At 42.4% G+C, this 24,684-nt stretch overlaps 1 protein-coding gene across 1 annotated transcript in view; it reads left to right on the top strand.

The window, feature by feature from the left end:
* The window catches only part of LOC137373054 (uncharacterized), a 190,998-nt gene that overhangs the window by 12,628 nt on the left and 153,686 nt on the right, over positions 1-24,684 (top strand). Inside the window, exons 3-5 of the mRNA XM_068037825.1 lie at positions 2,043-2,131; positions 11,031-11,132; positions 14,595-14,695. Of these exons, the coding sequence (XP_067893926.1) occupies positions 2,043-2,131; positions 11,031-11,132; positions 14,595-14,695 (292 nt within the window). The remainder of the gene's footprint in view (positions 1-2,042; positions 2,132-11,030; positions 11,133-14,594; positions 14,696-24,684) is intronic.

Genomic DNA, 24,684 nt, shown 5'->3' with positions numbered 1-24,684 from the left:
ATCTTGACTTGGAAATATATCGCCATTCCTTTGTTGTTGCTAGGTCAGAATCCTGGAACTGTCTCGCGAACAGCAGTCTGGGTGCATCTACACTCATGGACTGTAGCGGTTCAAGAAGGCAGCTCACAACTACCTTTTCAAGGGTAATTAGGGATGGACAATTAAGGTTAGCCTTGACAGCGATGTCCAGATCCCATGAATGACTAAGAAAAAATATAAGGCTATATTCCTTGAGACATCAAGATATCATGCCATCAGCATGTTAGCTACAGTTGAAGCCCACGGAATTGACGACAAATTACTGACCTGGTCAGGAAATTGGCTGAGTGGCAGGAGATAGAGAGTAGGGATAATGAGCAGGTACTCTAATCGGAAGGATGTGACTAGTGTTATCCCACAAGGATCTGTGTTGGTGCCTCGACTGTTCACTATGTTTATTAACAACTTAGATGATGGAATAGAAAGCCACATATCCAAATTTGCCTACGATACGAAGATCGGTGGTCTTGTTAGCATTGTAGATGGAAATGAAAAATTACAAAGCAATATTGATAGATTCAGCGAATGAGCTAAGTTGTGTTAAATGAATTTCATTGTGGGCAACTGTGAGGTCATCCATTTTGGACCAGAAAGGATTAGAACAGGGTACTTGCAAAATGGTGAAAAGCTGGAAATAGTGGAGGTCCAAAGAGACTTGGGGGCTCAGGTGCGTAGATAATTAAAATGTAATAAACAGGTACAGAAAATAATCAAAAAGGCTAATGGAATGCTGGCCTTTATAACTAGAGGACTAGAATACAAGGGGGTAGAAATCATGCTTCAGCTATATAAAGCCCTGGTTAGACCACACCTGTAATACAGTGAGCAGTTCTGGGCACCACACCTTAGGAAGGATATATTGGGCTTGGATGGAGTGCAACGTAGGTTTACCAAAATGATACCTGGACTCCAAGGGTTAACTTACAAGGACAGATTACACAAATTATGGTTGTATTCCCTGGATTTTAGAAGGTTAGGGTTGATTTGATTAAAGTGTTCAAGATATTAAGGGGACCAGATAGGGAGATGGAGAAAAACTATTTCTACTAGTTGTGGAGTCCAGGACCGGAGGACATAGTCTTAAAGTTACAGCCAGCCCTTTCAGGAGTGAATTTAGGAAACACTTCTATGTACAAAGGGTGTTAGAAATTTGGATCTCAATGCCAAAAACAGAAATTGATGCTGAATCAATTATAAATTTTAAGCCTGTGATTAATAGATTTTTGTTATCCAGAGGTATTAAAGAATATGGGGCAAAGGCTGGTTTATAGAGTTAGATCACAGATCAGACATGATCTCACTGAATGGCGGGACAGGCTCGAGGTGCTAAATGGATTACTCCTGTTCTGTATGATCCAGCAGTGCAACTGTGGTTTTCTGATAAGCCTCCTGTTGTGTGCAAGTCATGGTTGCTGATGTGGGGCCAAAGAATATTTTTCCCCAAAGATCACAGGGCACTCAGAAATTCACAAATGTATGTTACTTAGAAAATAAATAGTTGGGTGAAATTAAGGTGTTAGAAAGCACAGGGACTCTTGTTAGAGACTGGGCCAGGCATTGTAACCAATAGGTGAGAAGGGCAGAAAGGTTGTTTGAGCAGGGAGTCAGGGAGTGCTGTTCCTCATATTTGGTTTTCCTGGGACGGATGACTGGCTGTGGGAGGACTGGCTGGGGAAAGGATGAGATGAGACAATACGGGGAATGTGTTTGCAGAACCGGGCTCATAGCTTTAAGCACCTTTATAGCCGCGGGCACCTTGTGTAATAATCTAGTTAGTTTTCTCTCATTCCCCCATACAGTACCTGTTATTCTAATTGCTTACCACAAGTAATGGTAAAACAAGCAATAATCCATTTCTTATTGGAATGTCTTGTTCATTGTGAATGTAGGAAACGTTAAAGGCATAATGGTTGGTCAGATATGTTAGTGCATAGTTGTTACTATCTGTTTGATTATGTATACAACTTCATGAAGCATTCTAAATCAATTATTTTGTTTAACAGGAAGAGGAAAAAGTTTCATATTGAATTTTCTTCTGTGTCTCACAGCTGATAGTGAAGAGGAATACAAGCAAAACAACATGTACCTGAAGGTAGTGGTCACCTTTTTTAATGGGTAGGCAACAAAAAGGCAAAATTATAAAAAGATGATTTAAGAATGTAATTTAATCAATCTTTTTTGATGTGTGTGAGTGGGATAAAAGATCCTGAACATTACATGTTCTACATTAGATATAGTCTACTTCCTCCTCCGTAACATTGCCCAACTCCGCCCCTGCCTCAGTTCATTGCTGTTGAAACCCTCATCCACGCCTTTGTCACCCATAGACTTGACTATTCCAAATGCTGTCCTGGCCTGCCTTCCATCTTGCACCCTCCATATACCTTAACTCATCCAAAACTTTGCTGCCTGTATCCTAAGTTGCACTGAGTCTTGCTCAGCTATCACCCGTGTGCTCACTGACCTACAGTGGCTCTCTGTTTGGCAACACCTTGATTTTAAAATTGTTTATCCTTATTTTGAAATCCTTCCATGGCCTCGACCTCTTCCTATCTGTAACCTCCTTTAGCCCTACAAACTTCTGATATCTCAGTACTCCTCCAATTCTGGCCCCTTGTGCAACACCAATTTTAATTGCTCTACCATTGGTGGCTGTGCTTTCAGCTGCCTGGGCCATAGGCCCTGGAATTCCGTTGTGCGTTTGGGGGATGTTGACTATCCTTTGACCCACAAGGCACAGACTCTCATATTTTAAATTAAGGTGGAGAGTTCTTAAGCGCAGCAAGGATTTACAATGCATTACTTAACCAACGGCAGTAGTTATACAGCAAAGTGCAGAGTGTCCTCGGTTCTTACCTCCTGAGCTGCTGTGGTGCAATCTTCTAAGTGTTTTGTTGACTGTAGTATGGTCTCTTCAAATCTATGTGCCCCGATGTCTCTTAGCACCTTCTTTTTATCCCCCTCTGAGGGTTTCTTCATTCTATATTAGGTCATATTTCAAGTTAACCCTTTCGATTGCTCAGGTATGACCTCACCTTCCATACACAGTCTTTACAAATGGTTTGATGGCCTAAGTAACACTCACAATGGGGAATGTTTGCTATCCCATCAATATTCCAGTTATGAATAATCTCCGAATACCTTTATTTACATTTTCATCCCCATGAGGCCTGCAAGTCTATCAGTTATTGTTACTCTGAATCTGTCTCCATTGAAATGGAGAGAGGCGGTCATCAGACATGATGCCTATCCCAAAAGTCATGTCTACTATTGTTGCTACAGTAGACACCGTCCTTCCAGTACAACATACAAATATACATTTCACATAACAACATGATTCCAAACATAAGGTACGCAATTTAATCCTAATATAATGCATTGATACACATACAAAATACTCTTATTCCTGAGCATAACCGCATAATTTCTTAAAAGCATTCTACTTTAAAAACTATAGCACCTCATGTAAACTGCAGCGGGCCATAACCTGCACAGTTTCATTCAAGTGGCATGGTCATAACAGATTAAATATGGTAGTTGTTAACCCCTTAGTTTCTACACCATTCCTAAACCTCTCTACCTCTCTACCTCTCTTTCCTCCTTTAAGACACTCCTTAAAACCTACCTCTTTGACCAAGCTTTTGCTTATCTGCCCTAATATCTCCTTAGGTGGCTTGGTGTGACATGTTGTTTGACAACACTCCTGTGAAGTGCCTTGAGATGTTTTACTGTGTTAAAGGCGCTATATAAATGCAAGTTGATGTTAGTGGAATTTGACACTTACTCCAGAGGACAGAAATTCTCATTCCCGTCTTCATGTGATTTGGTGACTCATTTCCTTTCATTGAGAATTTCTTTATTCTTGCCCAAGTTTATAGATGGCGTATTGCATGCTTAGGATACATTTTCAGAACCAGTCTTAACATGCAAATGCTTTTTGTCAGATCAACATAGAATATAACAGTACGGAAAAATAATGAGAAGGATAAATCCGAATTAAAAAACATTTCCAGCAAATGTAAGCATTTTGGGTTTTCTAAATAGGTACATGGGAGTTCAAGAGCAAAGAGGTAATAAAAGATCTATTTGTATAAAACATTGTGTCATGCAGGCCCCCAATGTGCCAAGAATGAGGCATATTAATTTTGTCATATGAACATTGATTTTAAACGGTTGCTGGAGTGAAGAAACGACTTGTTTGAAGATCACCAGACACTGGGCTGGAAGGACATTTGCATACTAAGAGTCGCTGCTTGTGGAGACAGAGGACTATTCCCTGCTCCAATTAAACCAAATGGATTTTAATCACCAGACATTGAAGGTGTAAGGAAGAGCATTCCAGGCCCTGCTAAGATGATATAATCCACAGAGCCAGGACTGGTTAAACCAGCTGGTCACATGACTAACTGGCTGGTCCAGGTTTTTTGAACTAGCCACAGGACAGTTTGAATTCAGAAGGCAGTGTGCAACTGAAGCTGAAACAAGCAAGTCTCTCGCCTGGCTGTCTCTCTCTCTCTCGCTTTCTCTCCAAGCCACCAGACCCACGGAAGACATGGAAACCTCGAGAGAAAAGACTCCTACATCGGAACAGGTTGAAGCGTGAACTGGGCCCCAATGAATTGCAAGACTTACTGGCAACCAAAGACTCCACATTCAACTTAAAGGACTGTAACTACCAGATATTGCCTCAAACTTTTCTCTTTTATTTCTTCTACTTTTTTTTGTCTCTATCTGTGTGTGTGTTTATCGTGAATGCATGCTAGCTTAGTCGCGTCTCATATTCGTAGTTATTAACTGGATTAGAGTTTAAGATTAATAAACTTCTACCTTTCATGTTTAAATCTAAGAGACCTGTTTGATTTCTTTGCCTTACAATTGGAGCAGTGAACAAGGATTCACTAAGGGGGAGCTAAAAACACGGTGTTTTAAAAATTAAATCCTGTTACAGTTAAACCAGGCAAAGGCTGAGAGGGAACCCCTAGGCTCCTCCTACCTGGTCGTAACTGCTTAGGCCACAGTACTGTGTCAAATTCTAGACATTCCATTATGGAAAGGATATTGGAGTTATAGGGCAGGATTTTCCTGCGGACTTCGGAACCCCAATGTTGGGACCAAATGGGGCTCTTGAGCCTGCACTTGCTGGAAGCCAGACCTGAGCAGCTATGTTCCAGGAGATGGGCTGCTAATTGGCCTTTCGCGCTCACCATCCAATTAAGGACAGCAGGCACGCTCCCAATACAGCTGGCCCAATCACAGGGCCAGCAGCTCTAGAGCCCTGACAGCCCCACCGGAAGAGGTGGGCATTGCTGAGGCATATAGGAGACCTGAGGAGGTGAAAAAATAAATAATTATTTTAGAGCGGCCCCAGGTTTTCAGAGACTGAACTGGAGGGCTTGGTGGAGGAAGTATCTTCAGGGGTCAGGAGGCCCTCCAGGCACTTGATGGGAAGGTAGTGGCAACAGATCACCCCAGAGGTCAATGCCAGGAGTCATGCCCCAAGGACCTGGATGTAGTACTGAAAGTTTAGTGTTCTCATATGAGTGATTAAGGTCAGTGAATACATCTTCAAATGCCGTCCCCTACCAATTGCACCCCGAGCATAAGCCACTGATCAATTCACCACACCCCAAGCACTTACCTACCAACAATCTCTATCAATCAGGACTCATACCTAGCATTCACATGCTTCCCTCATCCTCATACGCTTAACACTGCTGCCGGGCTCATACCCACAACTCAAGGCTTACACACAATGCCAGTTGTTCAACCATGACAGCCACATTACCCAAACACAGTGCACCACACTTACTGACACTTACTCCAGAAGACAGAAATTCTCATTCCCGTCTTCATGTGATTTGGTGACTCACTTTCTTTCTTTGAGAGTTTCTTTGTTCTTGCCCAAGTTTATAGATGGTGTATTGCAAGCTTAGGATACATTTTCAGAACCAGTCTTAACATGCAAATGCTTTTTTTCAGATCATCATAGAATATCACGGAACTGAAAAATAATGAAAAGTATAAATCCAGAATAAAAAACATTTTCAGCAAATGTAAGCATTTTGGGTTTATAAATGGGGGCATAGGAGTTCAAGAGCAAAGATTTCTTGGAGGAGAAGGTGGTGCTCAACCGGTGGGGGAGAGGTACAGCTGCATGTCCTTACTCCAAGGAGGAGACTGTGCTTTCCATCATTGGAGTGGCCATTGCTGAGGCCACAGCCAACGGTGTGGCTGAAACAAAAGAAAATGAAATATCCCTCAGGTGGAAGTGGAAGAAGACACTGATGATGAAAAAAGCATGGTCACTTGCTTTCATACTCACAGCTAGCAGCTGAGATACTGGCACTGTGCGAACTTTAGAGGGTAGCTTAGTAGCAAGCTTGCCGCATGATGAGTCATCGGGTATGAGTGACCTGCAGCCAGGGCAGGGGGCAAGGATAGTGCAAACTTCAGCTCGCCAAAGGGGGAGGTCACACATGAGTTCTGCTGCAGAGGTCTCAGATGAGCAGTGCGATGGAGCAAATTACAGAAAAAGACTGATGGGTCTGCACAATGAAAAGTTAGGGGGTGCATTGTCAGGCTTGTCAGAAGGCCTGCGTGCATTGTCAGGGAGCATGGAGGAGTCCAGCACTAATTTTGCATAAGGCTTTGCAGAGAGCTTGGAGCCCATTCTTTCCAGAATAAAATGGTGGCCAAAAGCATTAGCATTCTTGTTGACCCAACCATGATGCAGCATCTGATGACCAATGCCTCAGCTTCCATTGCAGCATAAACAGAAACCGCCCAAAGTCTGGATGCTGCAGTGGAAGTTCAGACTTCTATCATGAAAGGTCAGCTTGATACCATGAAAGCTCAAACTGCTGTCAGGAATTGCAGATTGCTGCCATCATGCCTATAGATACTAATATTCAAAGGCACTTGCAGGGTGTCACAGCAGTCCAGCAATCTGCCTTCAACAGCTAACTAGGATAGCGGAGGCGCTGCCCTTGGGGAGTTCAGTGGAGAACTAACCTGCTGTCCCCTCTCAGGATGACAGCATTCCTTCTCCCACTACTGCCACCTTGCTGTTGCCTGCCAGTCAGCCAGCCCATACTGCTGCCATGCATTCTGAGGTGGTATAGTCTTAAACTGAGCCTTCTAGGCCAAGAACTGCTTGAGGTCATCATCCAAGGCCATCTGCAGTCTCCCCCACTGAAAATCAGCACTCTTCCACCAGCCATGCTGCAACTACTGAGGTAATATTGCATAGGAGCACTAGGCCAGGCAAAGGGACAGAGAAGACAGGCACTAAGTGAATGCACAAGGATGATGCCTGTGTGCAATATGACATGATTTGATTTATAAATTTGGTTTGCAATGTTTATTTTGTCTTGGCTTTTATTTCAACATTGTGACTAAGAGGACTCTGTAACGGTCAATAACAGAGGGAAGGGAAGGTGTGGGTCTGTTGGTGAATGAGAATCGGGTTTGTGTTCACAGGTACTGCAGTTGGATGAGTTGTTCAGGAACAGTCCAACCAGAAAGGAGCTGTCTGGGTTGTCTCCGCCCTTCCTTCTCGTCCTCCTGCTGCTTCTGCTGGTCCTCCTTCCGCTCCTCAGCTGCTCACCATATAGCTGGTGGCAAGAGTTGTGTCCTCATAATGGCGAGGTTTTGCAGCATACAGCAAACCAGCATGAATACTGTAGGATAAAAGCAAAATACTGCAGATGCTGGAAATCTGAAATAAAAACAAGAAATGCTGGAACCACTCAGCAGGTCTGGCAGCATCTGTGGGAAGAGAAGCAGAGTTAACGTTTCGGGTCAGTGACCCTTCTTTGGATACTTCAAATGAGTCTTTATCACATTTCTTTATTCTTCTGGCTACTTCCAAAGTGGCCAAACTGGCTTACAAAAACAGGTGTGAGGAGTACATGCTCCTGACTTTCAGCATTTCTTGGCCAACATTATTTTAAACAGTTAATGAATCAACCTATGAATTTCATTACTCTTTGTCCCCTGTTGCCATATGATCTGTACTATCAACAATGACTGAAGCATTGAAAGCCATTACTTTACTTACCAGAAATTGAAAATGAGTCTTTCAGACTCAAACTCTGAGGAGGGTGTCGCTGAGCACCTTATACTCAGCACATGTTCAATATCTATGTAGCCCAGCATGAATGGCTATGTTCATTAGACCCAAGCCAAATTGTTGAGTACCTGTTGAAAGTCTCTCAAAAATTACCACTGTTTAATTTTGGAGATATCTAGAAGGATGTAGGCCTTCAATTACTTTTAACAACCACTGTGGCCAACCTTTACCATGCTCATTGACACAGCTCAGGGCACCTGTATTCGTTTGTAGGGGTTGATTTTGCAGCTGTCAGGTACTTTTAAAATTCAGTCAAGTTCCAGTTCATTGCAAAAACTTGCTTTCCAAGTCAAGGAGCCACTGAACTTATGTTATGGGCTTGGGAGAAATTTTCTGACCTCATAGTACCATGCAAAGCTTCACCCATCTGCAACACACATAGAAAAAATTGGTCAGAAAATAAGATGCATGCCTGATTTTCTGATATGCATTCGTGGCAGTCAAGGCTTCTGCTATGAGTGTGAAGTTAGAAAGTTAATCCCTTTTGAGTGGGAAATGCTTTATGATGTACCATGGTTGTCACACCATAGAGATTATCTGCTTAAGATAATAAACAATCTCTTGTTCCATGCACAAATTGTCTCTCTACTGCTTCATATTGACTGCACCAGTTGACATCTCCCGCCCCAACTATTTAGGTACTGTGAGATCACAGTTGATATTTCAAGGTGTTAGTTTTTTTTAAGTTTCTTTGTGAAATCTCTGTTGTAAACAAAGTAGGACTTAAAATTTAACAGTCTCCATCATTGGAAAACTTTAGAATTTGTCATTGTTACAGCAGAGCAGAACATGACACTTAAGAGGAAATTGATTGGAAAGTAGAAGGCAGGAATTAGGATAAAAAGAATGCCATGAAATAACAACTAGTGCCCCCCCCCCCTCAGAGATTGATGCTGGGGCCCTAACATTTCACTGTACTGCTTGTGTGGAGTTTGCAAGTTCTCCCTGTGTCTGCGTGGGTTTTCTCCGGGTGCTCCGGTTTCCTCCCACAAGCCAAAAGACTTGCAGGTTGATAGGTAAATTGGCCATTATAAATTGTCACTAGTATAGGTAGGTGGTAGGGAAATATAGGAACAGGTGGGGATGTTTGGTAGGAATATGGGATTAGTGTAGGATTAGTATAAATGTGTGGCTGATGTTCGGCACAGACTCGGTGGGCCGAAGGGCCTGTTTCAGTGCTGTATCTCTAATCTAATCTAATCTAATCTGTATGAATACAAGTCTTGTGTTTGGAAATAAAGAGACTAGCGATTTACTCATGATAGTTCCAAGTTAATTTAGGCAATGAAATTTGAAATTATCCAATAATTTGAGTTAAGCATCAAAAAGAGAAAACTGAATTTAGTGTTTCTAAAAGCTTATATATAATTTGAATTCAACGCTTTGATTAAAGAGCTGACCATTTAGCCAAGTTTGTAGGTAATACTAAGCTAGGAAGGATAATAAAATGTGAAGAAGAGAACAGAAAACTAAATTAAACAAGTAGGTGAAACAGTGCCAGGTACAATTCAGTATATAATGTAAGAAAGGCAGATGGGAATACAGCCTAAGTCAAGAAAAATGGACAAAGGGATTTAGGGTTCCAGGTACATGAATCATTAAAAGCTAGATTGTAGTTGCAGTTGGGACACTGGACTTGGTCATATGATTTAGAGAGTATTAAAGAAAAAGAATTATGACTGCGGATGCGCAGAAGTTATTTAGTGTGAAGCATTCAATTTTGGATACTTTACCTTGGAAAGAATATGGTCTTTGGGGTACAGTGCTGGTTCATCAGGATGACACTAGGGATGAAGTGATTTAGTCAGGATGAAAGACAGGGATAAAGTTTGATCATATTCCTTAGAGCTAAAGCCGTGAAAAGGTGGCCTGATTAAAGTGGTTAATTGTTTGGCTCGATGGAGAACAACTTCTCCATCAGTCAGGGAATTCAGATGAAGGGGACATAATCTAAAGGTTAGAAGTAAGATGAGTATTTTAACATTTAGGTTCGATGTCTTTTCCTGTCCAGCAATTTTTGTATGCTCCTAAATCCAAGAAAAGCTTCTTCAGATAAAGTATTATGAGAATGTAGAATTCATTGTTCAGAAATGCCATCGATCCATTTCAAAGCAACTTGTTGTGATCTGGAATGCACTGCCTGAAAGGGTGGTAGAAGCAAATTCAATTAACTTTTGAAATGAGATTTGGAGAAATATTTGCAGGGCTATGAGGAAAGAACAGGGGAGTGGCAGTTATTGGATTGCTCCTCAAAGAGCTAGCACAGGCACAATAGGTCAAATGGCCTCCTTCTGTGTGGTATCATTCTATGATTCTATGCAGAATTAATTGGGCTATTTAATATACAAACAGATGCTTGGCATATAGGGCTATTAAAAATTATGGAGGAAGGGCATGTCATTGGGATTAAAATGATGAAAAGCTGCGATGGCTAACAAACTGGTGGAACATGCTCAGTGGGGTGAAGGCCTGTTTTTGTTCCCATGATCCATCAGTACTATTTGTAATGAGGGCTTATCCAAACATTAATTATAGATGGAAAGATTAAGAAATAGAGATCATATAATACTGTGAGATGTTTTGTGTTACTGTTCTCATACATATTAAACTGGTGTTTGAGTGTTTAAAAGCCCTATTTCCACAATCAGATGTTCTATGTGAGAACCAGTGGTACAAGGAATCCTAGTCAGGCAATTTTGCGAGCTCAACTCCTGATTTCCATCCATTAATTTAAATGGATGGACACTCAGGCTGCAATTCCATGAATTCCCAAATAGCACTCCTCCCAAGCATTGCAACTCAAAGGGAACACCCAGTTGACGGATCAATCATAATATGTACCTCTCCTATGTCTTCAAAGTTGAGAGAAAACCTTGAGAACCTAAAAGAAGATGAAAGAGAAGAAGTCCTTCAGAGAATGTTTGCAAACTGCAAGCGCACATCAACCTTTCCTCATAGTCAGGTAGGTGTTCTATAACTGCCCAGTTTTTTATTCATAATATCAGGTCAGTATACAATATAGAGTATGGAGCATACTGGTTATGTTACTGGACTAGTAATCCAGAGGCCCGGACTAATAATCTGGAGAGTTTTTTTTTTATCCGTTCATGGAATGTGGGCATCACTGACAAGGCTAACATTTATTGACCATCCATAATTGCCCTTAGGAAGGTGGTGGTGAGCCACCTTTTTGAACCACTGCAGTCCATGTGGTTAGGTACACCCAGAATGCTCTCAACAGGGAGTTCTAGGACTTTGATCGAGCGACAGTGAAGAATTGTGCTCAAGAACTAGTTACATTCTTAGCCAAGCTGCTCCAGTACAGCTACAACACTGGTATCTTCCCAACAAAGTGGAAAATGCCCAGGTATGCCCTGTCCACAAAAGCCAGGACAAATTCAATTTGATTAATGACCACCCCATCAGTTTACTCAAGCATCAGCAAAGTCATGCAAGGTATTGTTGACATTGCTATCAAGTGGCACTTACTCACCAATAACCTGCTCAATGAGTATTCAAATCCCACCATGGCAGTTTATGAATTTGAATTCAGTTAATTAAATAAATCAGGAATCAGAAGCTAGTATCAGTAATGGTGACCTTGAAGTTATCGGATTGAAAAAAACATTAATTATAGATGGAAAAATTAAGAAATAGAGATCATATAATACTGTGAGATATTCCGTGTTGCTGCTCTAGTACATATTAAACTGGTGTTTGAGTGTTTAAATGCCCTATTTCCACAATCAGATGTTCTATGTGAACCAGTGGTACAAGGAATCCTAGTCAGGCAATTTTGCGAGCTCAACTCCTGATTTCCACCCATTAATTTAAATGGTTGGACACTCAGGCTGCAATTCCATGAATTCCCAAATAGCACTCCTTCCAATCATTGCAACTCAAAGGGAACACCCAGTCGATGGATCAATCATAATATGTACCCCACCTTAAAAAAAAAATTTGTTCTCTAATGTCCTTCAGTGAAATCCCACCCAACAGCACTATGGGTGTACCTATACCACCCAGACTGCAGTGGTTCAAGATGCCGGCTCACTACCACCTTCTCAAGTGCAATTAGGAATAGATAAAAATGTTGGCCTTGACGGGGTCACCCACATTTCATGAATGAATAAATAAGTGAATAAATAAAAGCAACCTGCAAATCATTTGCAGAAAGAAAAGAAAGCATTCTGGCTGGCTATAATTTATATATAATGCCTTGAGTTTAAGCAATGTGAATACTGGAGTATGAATGCAATATTTGTACACTAATATTCACACAGGATAGTTTCAGATCAATGTGTTCCATTTACAGTAGAACTTTCTTCTAACTCTTATAACTGCAATTACAAATCATCTTCTATACCTGATGTTTTGTTCAATGATGTTGATGTATTCATATCTTTGTCGTACTAAAGTCTGACTACAGTTTCATTGTGTTGCTTACAAGTACTTATTAAATGGTAAAGCAGGCTTAGGTGGCTGTATGGCGTTTTCCTGCTCCTATTTCTTATGTATGTTTTTATGAAAAAAGTGCTGACAGGATACTACACCTCTGGACAAATTTTCAGGAATTTTTGGCTCTTTTGAATAAATAAATCTTCCTCATTTATTCAGGCTCCATATCCAAGTAGGATTTTGTCATCATCTCATGCAAAGTATTGCCTTTGGTGTTGTCGTTTATGAAGTTCGTGCCCAGAATGGCCGCAGATAGCTTTATGACAGTTCTCTTCAATTTGTTTGCTCCCATTGTCAGCCGAACTCTGTTGTTTTTCAAAAACTAGAACAAGTTTGGATTTGTCACTTAGCTTGTTAAAGAAGTTAAAATTCTCTCCAGCAATCACAGAGTTTAAAGGGGAATTATTTTGAAGCTTTTAATTACATTTCTTGGGGTAGAAATTGGTTTCGGGTAGTGTAGTAAAACAGGTAGTATTGGATCAGCCACCTGTTATATGCAGTGTCTGATAAACAGTTCCATTGCAGTCGATGGAATTAAGTATCAAGCACTGCGTATAACAAGTGGCTGATCCAATACTGCCAGGTTTTGCACCACCGCCTGAGATGAATTTCTATCTGCTGAAGTTTAATTTGCACTTTTAGCCCACAAGCACTTCACATCCATCTTTACTGAGGAAAGATGTCCAATTTACAGAAATAGCAGAGAGAAGCTAAGAAGGCCACATGATATTAAGTACCAGCCCAGAAAACATCACTCATGTGTTGTGAAGGATATATAGCCTGCTAATAGTGACCTTCAATGAGAATCATAAGTGGTTGTCACTCCATTATGTAAAAAAAAAATTCAGGACACACCTGGAAATTATATAGACTGCTGAGACTAAGGTGAATGGGGAAGGGGTGGTGGGAGTCTTCTTATTGAGTTTAAAGGGTTCACTGCAAGAACTGCAGGAAAAAACAGATGGACTGGATTATTTTACTGAGATTTCCTATGACTAAAGCGTGGATTCAGCAAGGGGCGGCAAGCTCAATTAGTCTGCTGGTATTATCTGAAAATATTTCTGATAGGGAAAAGGGAAATGCTGTTTATGTTGTACATATGAAATTTCAGAAAGCATTAGGCAAGATTTCAGGTTAATGGTTAACATAAGGAGCTACAGATTATGGTTAAAATAGGACGCTGGATGAATAATTAGTTTAGAAAAAGAAAATAGAGTACAATCATAAATAGGAAATTTTCAAGCTGGAAAGAAACTATGAATCAGGAAAGATGTGTTAGGGTTAATGTGAATGAATCACTGTAACTATCAGGCCAGTGCTCGGCTGCTTTGAAACAAGATGAACTATTGGGTTGAAATAGTAGAAGAATAGGGCCAAAATCAAAAGGATATATTGTTAGTATGTAAGTCATTGGTCATACATCTGGGGTGCTCTTTATAGTTCAGTCACTAAATCATAGGAAGAATATTATTGCCTTGTGAGTTTAGAGTAAAACAACAAAGATGATTCTCAGTGTCAGGAAACAGGCCAGTTTTCATGATTTTGAGGGGAACTGACAAAATTGATCCAGGTAAATTGCTTGTTGGGGGTGCGGGTTAAATAAGCACAGTTAGGAGTAAGATAGACAGTAAAACAGAACATTTTTATCTACTGCAGCAATACTGGAGATGTACCAGACAGAACACGTCCACTATAAAATTTGCCTAGATTTATTGTCTTACACGATTTCTCTCATCACAATAGAATTTCATGTTTAGTTTAGAGATACAGCACTGAAACAGGCCCTTCGGCCCAATGTGTCGTTGAGCATTGATTATAACATATAGTAGATTAGATCATGCTAGGCATGAGTGATTTTCCTAGAAAAATGGGATTTATGTGTAATTAATATTAAAGTGAGTGAGTGTCCTAAAATGTGAGTAATGTCAACTGTATTAAAAATAAATTGTTTGTTATTTGATTTAAGATGGAAAAGGCAATGAAGAATGAGAAAAAATCATTTGATTCACTCAGCAATTATTTCAAGGCAAAAAGTCTTAGTTTTCTACAACCTTATTTGCTTCCAGTGTAAGTATAGCTATTCATTATGAACTATGACTTTGCTTAAATATATTTACTTAATACTGTCATGCAGGCCCCCACCTGCCAAGACTGAGGCACACGTTATTTCGCCACATGAGCATTAAAACTTAAAATTGGTGCTGAGAAGAAAAGAAGGCCTATCACAAGGAATTGCCAGGCCCCTCGCTGGAAAGACCTTTTTTGCATACTAGCAGACAGGAACCAATTCCTGCTACTCTTGCCACAAAGCTGTTTGCTCCTGGACTGAAAAGACCTCTGTCCTGTCTGCTCCCATCTCTTTCTCACGGAACTGAAGACCCATTGAAGACACATGAACCACAAGAGAGAAAAGTCTCTGACAGTGAACAAGGTTTAAGAAGAATACTGGGCCCCAACGAAAAGCAAGACTACCTACAAAATGACTACAGTGAGCTTCAAGCACAGTAACAAGAAACTCTCCTGATATTGCCTCAAACCTCTCTATTTTTCTTCTCTTTTCTGTCTCTGTTTGCATGTGTGTATCACGTATGCTTGCTAGCGTGGGGCATGGCATGTATCTGTAGGCGTTGAGTGAATTGGAGTTTGAGTTTGAGTTTTAATAAATTTCACTTTTTTTCTTTAAACCTAAGTAAGCCTGTTTGTGCTCATTTCTTTGACTTATAATTGGAAAGCGGTAAACAAGGTTTCACCAAGGGGGAGCTCAAAACACAGTGTGTTTAAAATTAAACCCTGTTACAATAAGACCAGGTGAAGGCAGTAAAAGACCCCAGACACCTTTCTCACCTAGTCGTGACACAAATTTGGGTGCTAGCATCCGGAATTTTACCCACAGACAAACAAGAGAAATTGGAAGTGGGAAGCCAAACTGTTCCCAATCAAAAAAGAACAGAATTAATACAGGTTTTCTTGTGGTTGTGTTTGATTGAATACTAACATGTCTGCAACTGAAGCGAGTAGCTCTCCAAGCCAGCATTAAGTTAAAAGCACTGTCTATGGAGGAGTTGAGAAAAATGGCTGAGCAGTGTGGGATCAATGTACGTGGCAAGGCGAGGAAGTCCTAAGGCTAGTGGCCAATCATTTTTCCCTTGAATCTGAAGCAGAAACAGGGTTAGAAGATGACCCAGAGAGGGTACTGCTAGCAAAGATACAATTGGAACAGAGGAAACTTGAATTAGAAGACAGGGAAAGAGAGAGAGATAGGAGAGGGAGAGAGAGCCTTCCAGAAGGAATGCGAAGAAACAGAAAGACAGGAGAAAGAAAGAGAGAGGCAGGACAGAGAGAGAGAAGGAATATTCCAGAAAGAATGCGAAGAAAGAGCTGAAGCGGCTTTAGTTAACTAGTGGGCGACAGAATAACCCTAGTGAAAGCATGGCCAATGTGGAGGAGCAGAATTTAGGGCTGGGTGCAAAATTGCTAAAACTCACTCAATTCCATAATTCAATGAGGAAGATGTAGAAGCATTTTTTGTGTCTTTTGAGAAACTGGCAAGGCTGCTAAAATGGCCAGCTGAGACCTGGTCTCTTTTAATACAAAGCAAACTAACTGGAAAAGCTCATGAGGTTTATTCCCTGTTGCCAGATGAGAGTTCATCAAATTATGAACTGACCAAAAATGCTATCCTCAGGGCATATGAATTAGTACCCGAAACCTACTGCCAAAAGTTTAGATTCCTCAAAAAGCAAGCTAATCAAACTTATCTGGAGTTTGAAAGAAGTAAGCAGCTGGCTTTTGACCAATGGCTGAGGGTTCTTAAAATACAGCTCAGCTATGAGACTCTCAGAGAAGTAGTCCTCTTAGAAGAATTTATAAACTCTCTCCCACTCTCAATAAAGACGCATGTAGAGGAGCAGTGGGTTCGGGGAGCCCGGCAAGTGGCCCTTCTGGCCAATGAGTTTGCTTCAATTTATAGTCGGTTTCCCAGGGGAAAACCTTTCCTAATCACCCCCACAAATCCGAAGATAAAGGGTGGGAAGGTGATACCCGCCCAGGCAGTCCTGGAAGAGAAAGGAAAGCAGGAGACATCGGGGGCCCTCCTCCAGCCAAATAGGAAAGTGCTGTGAGCAAGAGTGAGACCCGGACTCCTGTGTGCTTCCATTGTAATAAGGCAAGGCATTTAAAAGCTGACTGCTGGAAACTAAAAAGGAAACGGTACGGTTAATCAGGGCACACACGCTCAGTGAAGACAGAGACCAGATGCAAAGCACAGCAGAACAAGCTGTGGCTTTAACTGTAGTAAGAATGCAACCCAGGAAGCTTACTACGGCCAGTGCAGGAAAAATTAATAGGATTCCTGAAGGTTATCAGGATGTTGTGTCTGAAGGGAAAGTAACCCCATTCCCCTCGAGTGGGGCAAGCAAGCCCATAGTGATTCTCAGGGACAGAGGGGGCCACTAGATCCCTTTTACTGGGATAAGGCTTCACCTTTCCCCCAGAGAATGCAGTGAACACCAAAATGGCAGTGAATGTTATTGGAGGGCAGTGTATACCTGAACCTGTATACTGGGTGCACTTGGAGTGCGACCTAGTTTCGGGACCGGTGAACGTAGGGATTGTCCCGAGTTTGCCTGTGGACGGGGTTGACCTGCTCCTAGGTAATGACCTAGCAGGGATGAAGGTGTTAGCCAACCCCGCCCCCCCCGCCCCAGCCCAGTAGTGAAAGAAAGACCGCAGGAGGTCAAAGAGACAGGGCAGTGGCAGGAGACGATCCCCTGCAGTGTAAAGCCTGGCTTGGGTATAAAATTAATACCCGACCCGGGCCCGACCCAACCACAGCCAACCCGAACCTGACCCACGCCTGAGCCCTTTCATCTTTTTTTCGTGCCCGACCTGACCCGACACAAATCTCCTTCATCTGTTCCGGCAGCAGGCTCTTCCTGCAGCTATAGTTGTGGGGAATCATGGGCAAGCCTGATCCTGGAAGCAGTGTCCAGCCCGACCCGACCCAAGCCCGAATGCTGGACTCGGAATTTCGACCTGACCCGACCTGAACCTGACAGATGTAGTCGGGTCTAGTCGGGTGGCCAGGGTTTACTGCAGTGTCCCTGAATGTGTAGTGGATCAGGCCATAATCAAACCAGCTCCCCCAGAGGAGACTGCATTGGCATTGCAGGCAAATGACCATGAGGTCTGCCTGTCTGAGACTTTCTTTGAAAAGTTAGGAGACCCAGGGAATGAATTGAATGGATTTTCCCTAGCTGAGGCTCAGAGAGATGACCCAGTATGGTGAGAGTTAGCACAGGCTGCCCAGTCTGAAAGTGAAGCAGAGGGAGGCCCTGATTGCTACTATTTAAAGAATGAAGTACTGATGAGGAAATGGAGTTATCCTCACAGACCTGAGGGCCAGGAGTGGACAGTAGTTCACCAGTTAGTGGTGCTGCAGAGGTACCGGAGAGAAATATTCAGAAGGGCCCACGAGACTAAAGTGGCTGTACATGCCAGTATACGAAAGACCAAAGCCCGCATAAGACAGCAGTTTGACTGGCCAAAGCTCCACAAAGATGTGGTGGAGTACTGCAGAAGTCACCACATGTGCCAGGTTGAGGGGAAACCCCAACCTACAGTGAAACCTGCACCCCTAAATCCCGTACCAGTGTTGGGAAGACCGTTCAGCAGAGGGCTGGTGAACTGTAAGGGAACCCGCAGAGAACAAAAAGGGACAGACAGGCACACAGCTTGCAAAAGGTTAGAAAGAGAAGGGAAAAAAATGACAAGAGGGTAGATTAAAGCAAGTCCGGGAAGAATCTGGATGAAAACCCCTACTGTCCAGTCAACCAACACCGAAAAATGTGAAAAGTAAGACCCCACATCCTCCTATGTAAATGCAGACTCTAGAAGCACCCCACAAGAGTTGCTAACAGCATTTACAGGAACCTGCAGAGACAAAGAGAGACCTCTAGGGCACAGAAACCGTGAAGTGATGCCTCACCTAGTCGAAGTGTCACAGGAGAATGCAGTAAAGTGTGCACAAATACCTGCAGGCAGGAGTGTCCCCGAGAACAAAGGGGAGATTAACAAAGAATCCTTCTCCACAGTCAGAGGAAAAGGGAACCGCCCATCCCCTGAAGTTAAACGACTTTGCATGACTCAGAGTTCAGGATAGACCCGCCCACAACTAACTTTCCTGATAAAAAGTGGAAATTAAAGCAGCACTGCACCCAGAAAAAGACCATTTTAATAGGCTTTAAGATTGACGAATGAATGAAAATGAATGAGAGAAATGCATGGTTTTTCTTTCTGTCATTATATTTCTCTCAAATCTCGTAATGAAATGTGCTTTTTTTTCCAAATTGCATTTCATTCCCCTGGGTGTGGTGGTGTCATGGAGGCCCCCACCTGTCAAGAATGAGGCACACATTATGTCACCACATGAACATTAAAACATAAAATTGCTGCTGGGAAGAAAAGAGGGTCTATCACAAGGAATTGCCAGGCTACTCGCTGGAAAGACCTTTTTTTTATACTAGCAGACAGTGTTGGAACAAAGAAACCAGTCCCTGCTTCTCCAGTACACACAAGACCTGGTCAGACCAGTTCAGTCACATGACTAACTGGTGGTTGGAGTTTTTGAATTTGAACTTGCCACAGAGATTTAAAACTCAGAAAGCTGTTTGCTCCTGTACTGGAAAAGACCTCTCTCCTGTCTGCTCCCATCTCTTTCTCACGGAACTGAAGACTCATTGAAGACACATGAACCCTAAAAGAGAAAAGACTCTGGCAGTGAACAAGGTTTAAGAAGAATACTGGGCCCCAACAAAAAGCAAGACTACCTACAAAATGATTACAGTGAGCTTCAAGCACAGTAACAAGAAACTCTTCTGATATTGCCTCAAACCTCTCTACTTTATTTTTCTTCTGCTGCTTTTTGTCTCTATTTGCATGTGCGTATCGCATATGCATGCTAGCGTGGGGCGTGGCGTGTATCTGTAGGCATTAACTGAATTAGAGTTTCATTTTTAATAAATTTAACTTTTCTTCTTTAAATCTAAGGAAGCCTGTTTGTGCTCATTTCTTTGCCTTATAATTGGAAAGCGGTGGACAAGGATTCACCAAGGGGGAGCTCAAAACACAGTGTGTTTAAAAATTAAACCCTGTGACAATAAGACCAGGTGAAAGCTAAAAGGGTCCCCTAGACACCTTTCTCACCTGGTTGTAACAATACTGTGTGTAATTTTACATTGTTGGGAGTGAACCTTGCTCTTCGTACTCTGTATCGGAAATTCAAATTGTATGTTGGGGATGATTGACAGCTTAGTTAAAATAATGGTGGGAAAATTGTGTACAATGTATGCTTGAATTTCTGACACAAAAACAAAATATTGCAGATGCTGGAAATCTGAAATAAAAATAGAAAATGCTGGAAATACTCAGGTCAGGCAGCATCTCTGGAGAGAGAACAGAGTTAACCTTTCAGGTTGATGAAGAAAGGGCAGTGGATGTTATCTATATGGACTTCAGTAAAGACAAGGTCCCTCATGGCAGACTGGTACAAAAGGTGAAGTCACACGGGATCAGAGGTGAGCTGGCAAGATGGATACAGAACTGGCTCGGTCATAGAAGACAGAGGGTAGCAGTGGAAGGGTGCTTTTCTGAATGGAGGGATGTGACTAGTGGTGTTCCACAGGGATCGGTGCTGGGACCTTTGCTGTTTGTAGTATATATAAATGATTTGGAGGAAAATGTAGCTGGTCTGATTAGTAAGTTTGCGGATGACACAAAGGTTGGTGGAGTTGCGGATAGTGATGAAGATTGTCAGAGGATACAGCAGGATATAGATCGGTTGGAGGCTTGGGAGGAGAAATGGCAAATGGAGTTTAATCCGGACAAATGTGAGGTAATGCATTTTGGAAGGTCTAATGCAGGTGGGAAGTACACAGTAAATGGCAGAACCCTCAGGAGTATTGGCAGGCAGAGAGATCTGGGCGTACAGGTCCACAGGTCACTGAAAGTGGCAATGCAGGTGGATAAGGTAGTCAAGAAGGCATTCGGTATGCTTGCCTTCATCGGTCGGGGCATAAAGTATAAAAATTGGCAAGTCATGCTGCAGCTGTACAGAACTTTAGTTAGGCCACACTTAGAATATTGCGTGCAATTCTGGTTGTCACACTACCAGAAGGACGTGGAGGCTTTGGAGAGGGTACAGAAGAGGTTTACCAGGATGTTGCCTGGTCTGGAGGGCATTAGCTATGAGGACAGTTGGGTAAACTTGGATTTTTTTCACTGGAACGACGGAGGTGGAGGGGCGACATGATAGAGGTTTACAAAGTTATGAGCAGCATGGACAGAGTGGATAGTCAGAAGCTTTTTCCTAGGGTGGAAGAGTCAGTTACTAGGGGACATAGGTTTAAGGTGAGAGGGGCAAAGTTTAGAGGGGATGTGCGAGGCAAGTTCTTTACACAGAGGGTGGTGAGTGCCTGGAACTTGCTGCCGGGGAAGGTGGTGGAAGCAGGTACAATAGCGACGTTTAAGAGGCATTTTTACAAATACATGAATAGGAAGTGAATAGAGGGATATGGGCCCCGGAAGTGCAGAAGGTTTTAGTTTAGGCAGGCATCAAGATCGGTGCAGGCTTGGAGGGCCGAATGGCCTGTTCCTGTGCTGTACTGTTCTTTGTTCTAAATCATTAACGTATATTGTCAATAGCTGGGGTCCTAGCACTGATCCCTGCGGTACCCCAGTAGTCACTGCCTGCCATTCGGAAAAGACCTATTTATCCCTACTCTTTGTTTCCTGTCCGCAAACCAATTTTCCATCCATCGCAATACACTACCCCCAATCCCATGCGCTTTAATTTTACGCGCTAATCTCTTATGTGGGACTTTGTCGAAAGTCTTCTGAAAGTCCAAATAAACCACATCCACTGGCTCCCCCTCATCAACTCCACAAGGTACATCCTCGAAGAATTCTACTAGATTTGTCCAGCTTGTTTTCCTTTTCGTAAATCCATGCTGACTCTGCCCGATTCTACCACTGTTCTCTACGTGCTCTGCTGTAAAATCTTTGATAATGGACTCTAGAATTTTCTCCACTACCGACGTCAGGCTGACTGGTCTATAATTCCCTGCTTTCTCTCTACCTCCCTTTTTAAATAGTGGGGTTACATTAGCTACCCTCCAATCTGTAGGAACTGTTCCAGAGTCTATAGAATCTTGGAAGATGACCACCAATGCATCCACTATTTCTAGGGCCACTTCCTTAAGTACTCTGGGATGCATACCATCAGACCCTGGGGATTTATCGGCCTTCAATCCCATCAATTTCCCCAACACCATTTCTCTACTAATACTGATTTCTTTCAGTTCCTCTCCCTCACTAAACCCTGTGTTTCCCAACATTTCTGGTATGATATTTGTGTCCTCCTTTGTGAAGACAGAACCAAAGTATGCATTTAGTTGGTCAGTCATTTCTTTATTCCCCACAATAAATTCCCCTGTTTCTGACTGTAAGGGACCTACATTTGTCTTCACCAATCTTTTACTCTTCGCATACCTATAGAAACTTTTACAGTCGTTTTTTATGTTACCCGTAAGCTTGCTCTCGTACTCTATTTTCCCCTTCTTAATCAATCCCTTGGTCCTCCTTTGCTGAATTCTAAACTGCTCCCAATCCTCAGGTCTGTTGTTTTTCCTGGCAAATTTATATGCCTCTTCATTGGATCTAATGCTATCTCTAATTTCCGTTTTACTTTTGCGCCAGCCGGGATAGTCAATTGTTGCAATTCATCCATGCGCTCTTTAAATGTTTGCCATTGCCTATCCACCATCGTAGAAGGAAAGGTTAAATGCATAAAAAAGCTAGGATATTTACGACATAGAAAATTGGCTTAACTATAAGCTGACATGAATTTCAGTTGAAACTAGAGTCCATTTTAATTAACAAAAAGTCCAAAATATGGAGATCACTGACTGAAAATGCTGAGTGGGAGAGGAGTTGTTGGAAACACCTCTACTCCTTCTTGCACTCTCAAAGGTAGATTGCTGAAGTCACCTTTTTTGATAGAGAGAAAGCTGTCAGAAAGCAGTTTTCTTGCTTTTTTGCAGACTGTGTTTTCATTTTGATTTTCTTGCTATTTGCAGACTGTCTTCTATTCCTCTGCTAGGAAGGCCTGAGTGAGAAATCAATGCAATTTGAAGGGCAGCTGTGGTTTGAACGAGATATTCTCTCAACTGCTACAGTTTCAAATCTTGGCAGACTGAAAAGGGTGGCTTCTGGGTCCTGTGATTGGACCCTTCAAGTAGCTGTCCCAGCTGATCTCCCTCCTCCATTTTATCAAGCAGAACACAGAAATAAAAATTAACATGCTGTATAAAATGGCAGTTGACAATAATACCCAAGTGCACAAAACACAATTTACAGGTGGTTCTCGTCTATTCATGACACCTTTCCCCCTCGGAGATAAAATAAATTCTACTTCATTTTTTTCTTAACATGGTTTCATTAAAAAGAAATAAAGAAGTGAAGGGGTATTCATTCATTCTCTCATTCACACTCAAAGGTTACTTACAATGGTTTGACTGATGCAACCTCAGTTCCCGGTCATATCCTAAACGGGGTTTACACTCGGGACAAGGGTCATAGAGTTATACGGCACAGAAACAGGCCCTGCGGCCCATCGTGTCTGTGCCGGCCATCAAGCACCTAACTATTTTAATCCTATTTTCCAGCATTTGGCCCGTAGCCTTGTATGCTATGGCGTTTAAAGTGCTCATCGAAATACTTCTTAAATGCTATGAGGGTTCCTGCCTCTACCACCTCTTCAGGTAGTCTGTTCCAGATTCCAGCCACCCTCTGGGTGAATTTTTTTTCCTCAAATCCCCTCTAAACCTCCCGTCCCTTACCTTAAATCTATGCCCCCTGGTTATTGACCCCTCTGCTAAGGGAAAAAGTTTCTTCCTATCTAACCTGGCCTTTCATAATTTTGCATACCTCAATCATGTCCCCCCTCAGCCTTCTCTGCACCAAGGAAAACAATCCTAGCCTTTTCAGTCTCTCTTCATAGCTGAAATGCTCCAGCCCAGGCAACATCCTGGTGAATCTCCTCTGCACCCTCGCCAGTGCAATCACATTCTTCCTATAGTGTGGTGACCAGAACTGTACACAGTACTCCAGCTGTGGCCTAACTAGCATTTTATACAGCTCCATCATAACCTCCCTGCTCTTATATTCTATGCCTCGGCTAATAAAGGCAAGTATCCCATATGCCTTCCTAACCACGTTATCTGCCTGTGCTGCTGCCTTCAGTGATCTATGGACAAGTACACCAAGATCCCTCTGACCTTCTGTACTTCCTAGGGTCCTACCATCCATTGTATATTCCCTTGCTTGTTAGTCCTCCCAAAAGGTCAGTGATGACGTCGTTCTTTCCGGCAATGTAAGTGATTTTTAGATTAAGTGGCTGCAGGAGCAAACTCCAGCAGAATAACTGGGCATTGGTGGCTTTGGACTTCTCCAGGAATTTCAGAGGGTTGTGGTCCTTATATAGAAGGGTCTCTCGACGTCCAGGTAATCATAGATCTCAAAATGTAGAGCTAATAGGAGACCCAAGGTTTCTTTCTCAACCGTGGAGTACCTTTTCTGGTGTCTGTTTAGCTTTTTTGAGAAATATGCAATTAGATGCTCGATCCTAGAGTTATCCTCCTGGAGTTGGACTGCTCCCACTTCTAAATCGCTGGCATCAATGTCCACTCTAAAAGGTTTGCTGAAGTTTGGAGCAGCTAATACGGGCTCATTCACTAGGATGGCTTTTAATTTTTAAAGGCCTCCTGGCACGTCTCTGTCCATATCACTTTTGTTTTTTTCCGCAGGGCATCGGTTAGTGGGGCGGCTGGGGTACTTAAGTTTGTGACAAACTTTCTGTAAAATCCACACATCCCTAGGAATCGCCTGATTTCCGGTTCTTAGGAGTAGGGAATTCAACTAGGGCATGTACTTTGGCTTTGCGGGGTAGCACAGTTCCCTGTCCCATACATGACCCAGGTAAGTAACCCTGGCCTTAGCAA

Source organism: Heterodontus francisci, chromosome 1 (assembly GCF_036365525.1).
Source record: "Heterodontus francisci isolate sHetFra1 chromosome 1, sHetFra1.hap1, whole genome shotgun sequence".
Lineage (NCBI taxonomy): Eukaryota > Metazoa > Chordata > Chondrichthyes > Heterodontiformes > Heterodontidae > Heterodontus > Heterodontus francisci.
This window is presented reverse-complemented; position numbering and strand designations above follow the sequence as displayed.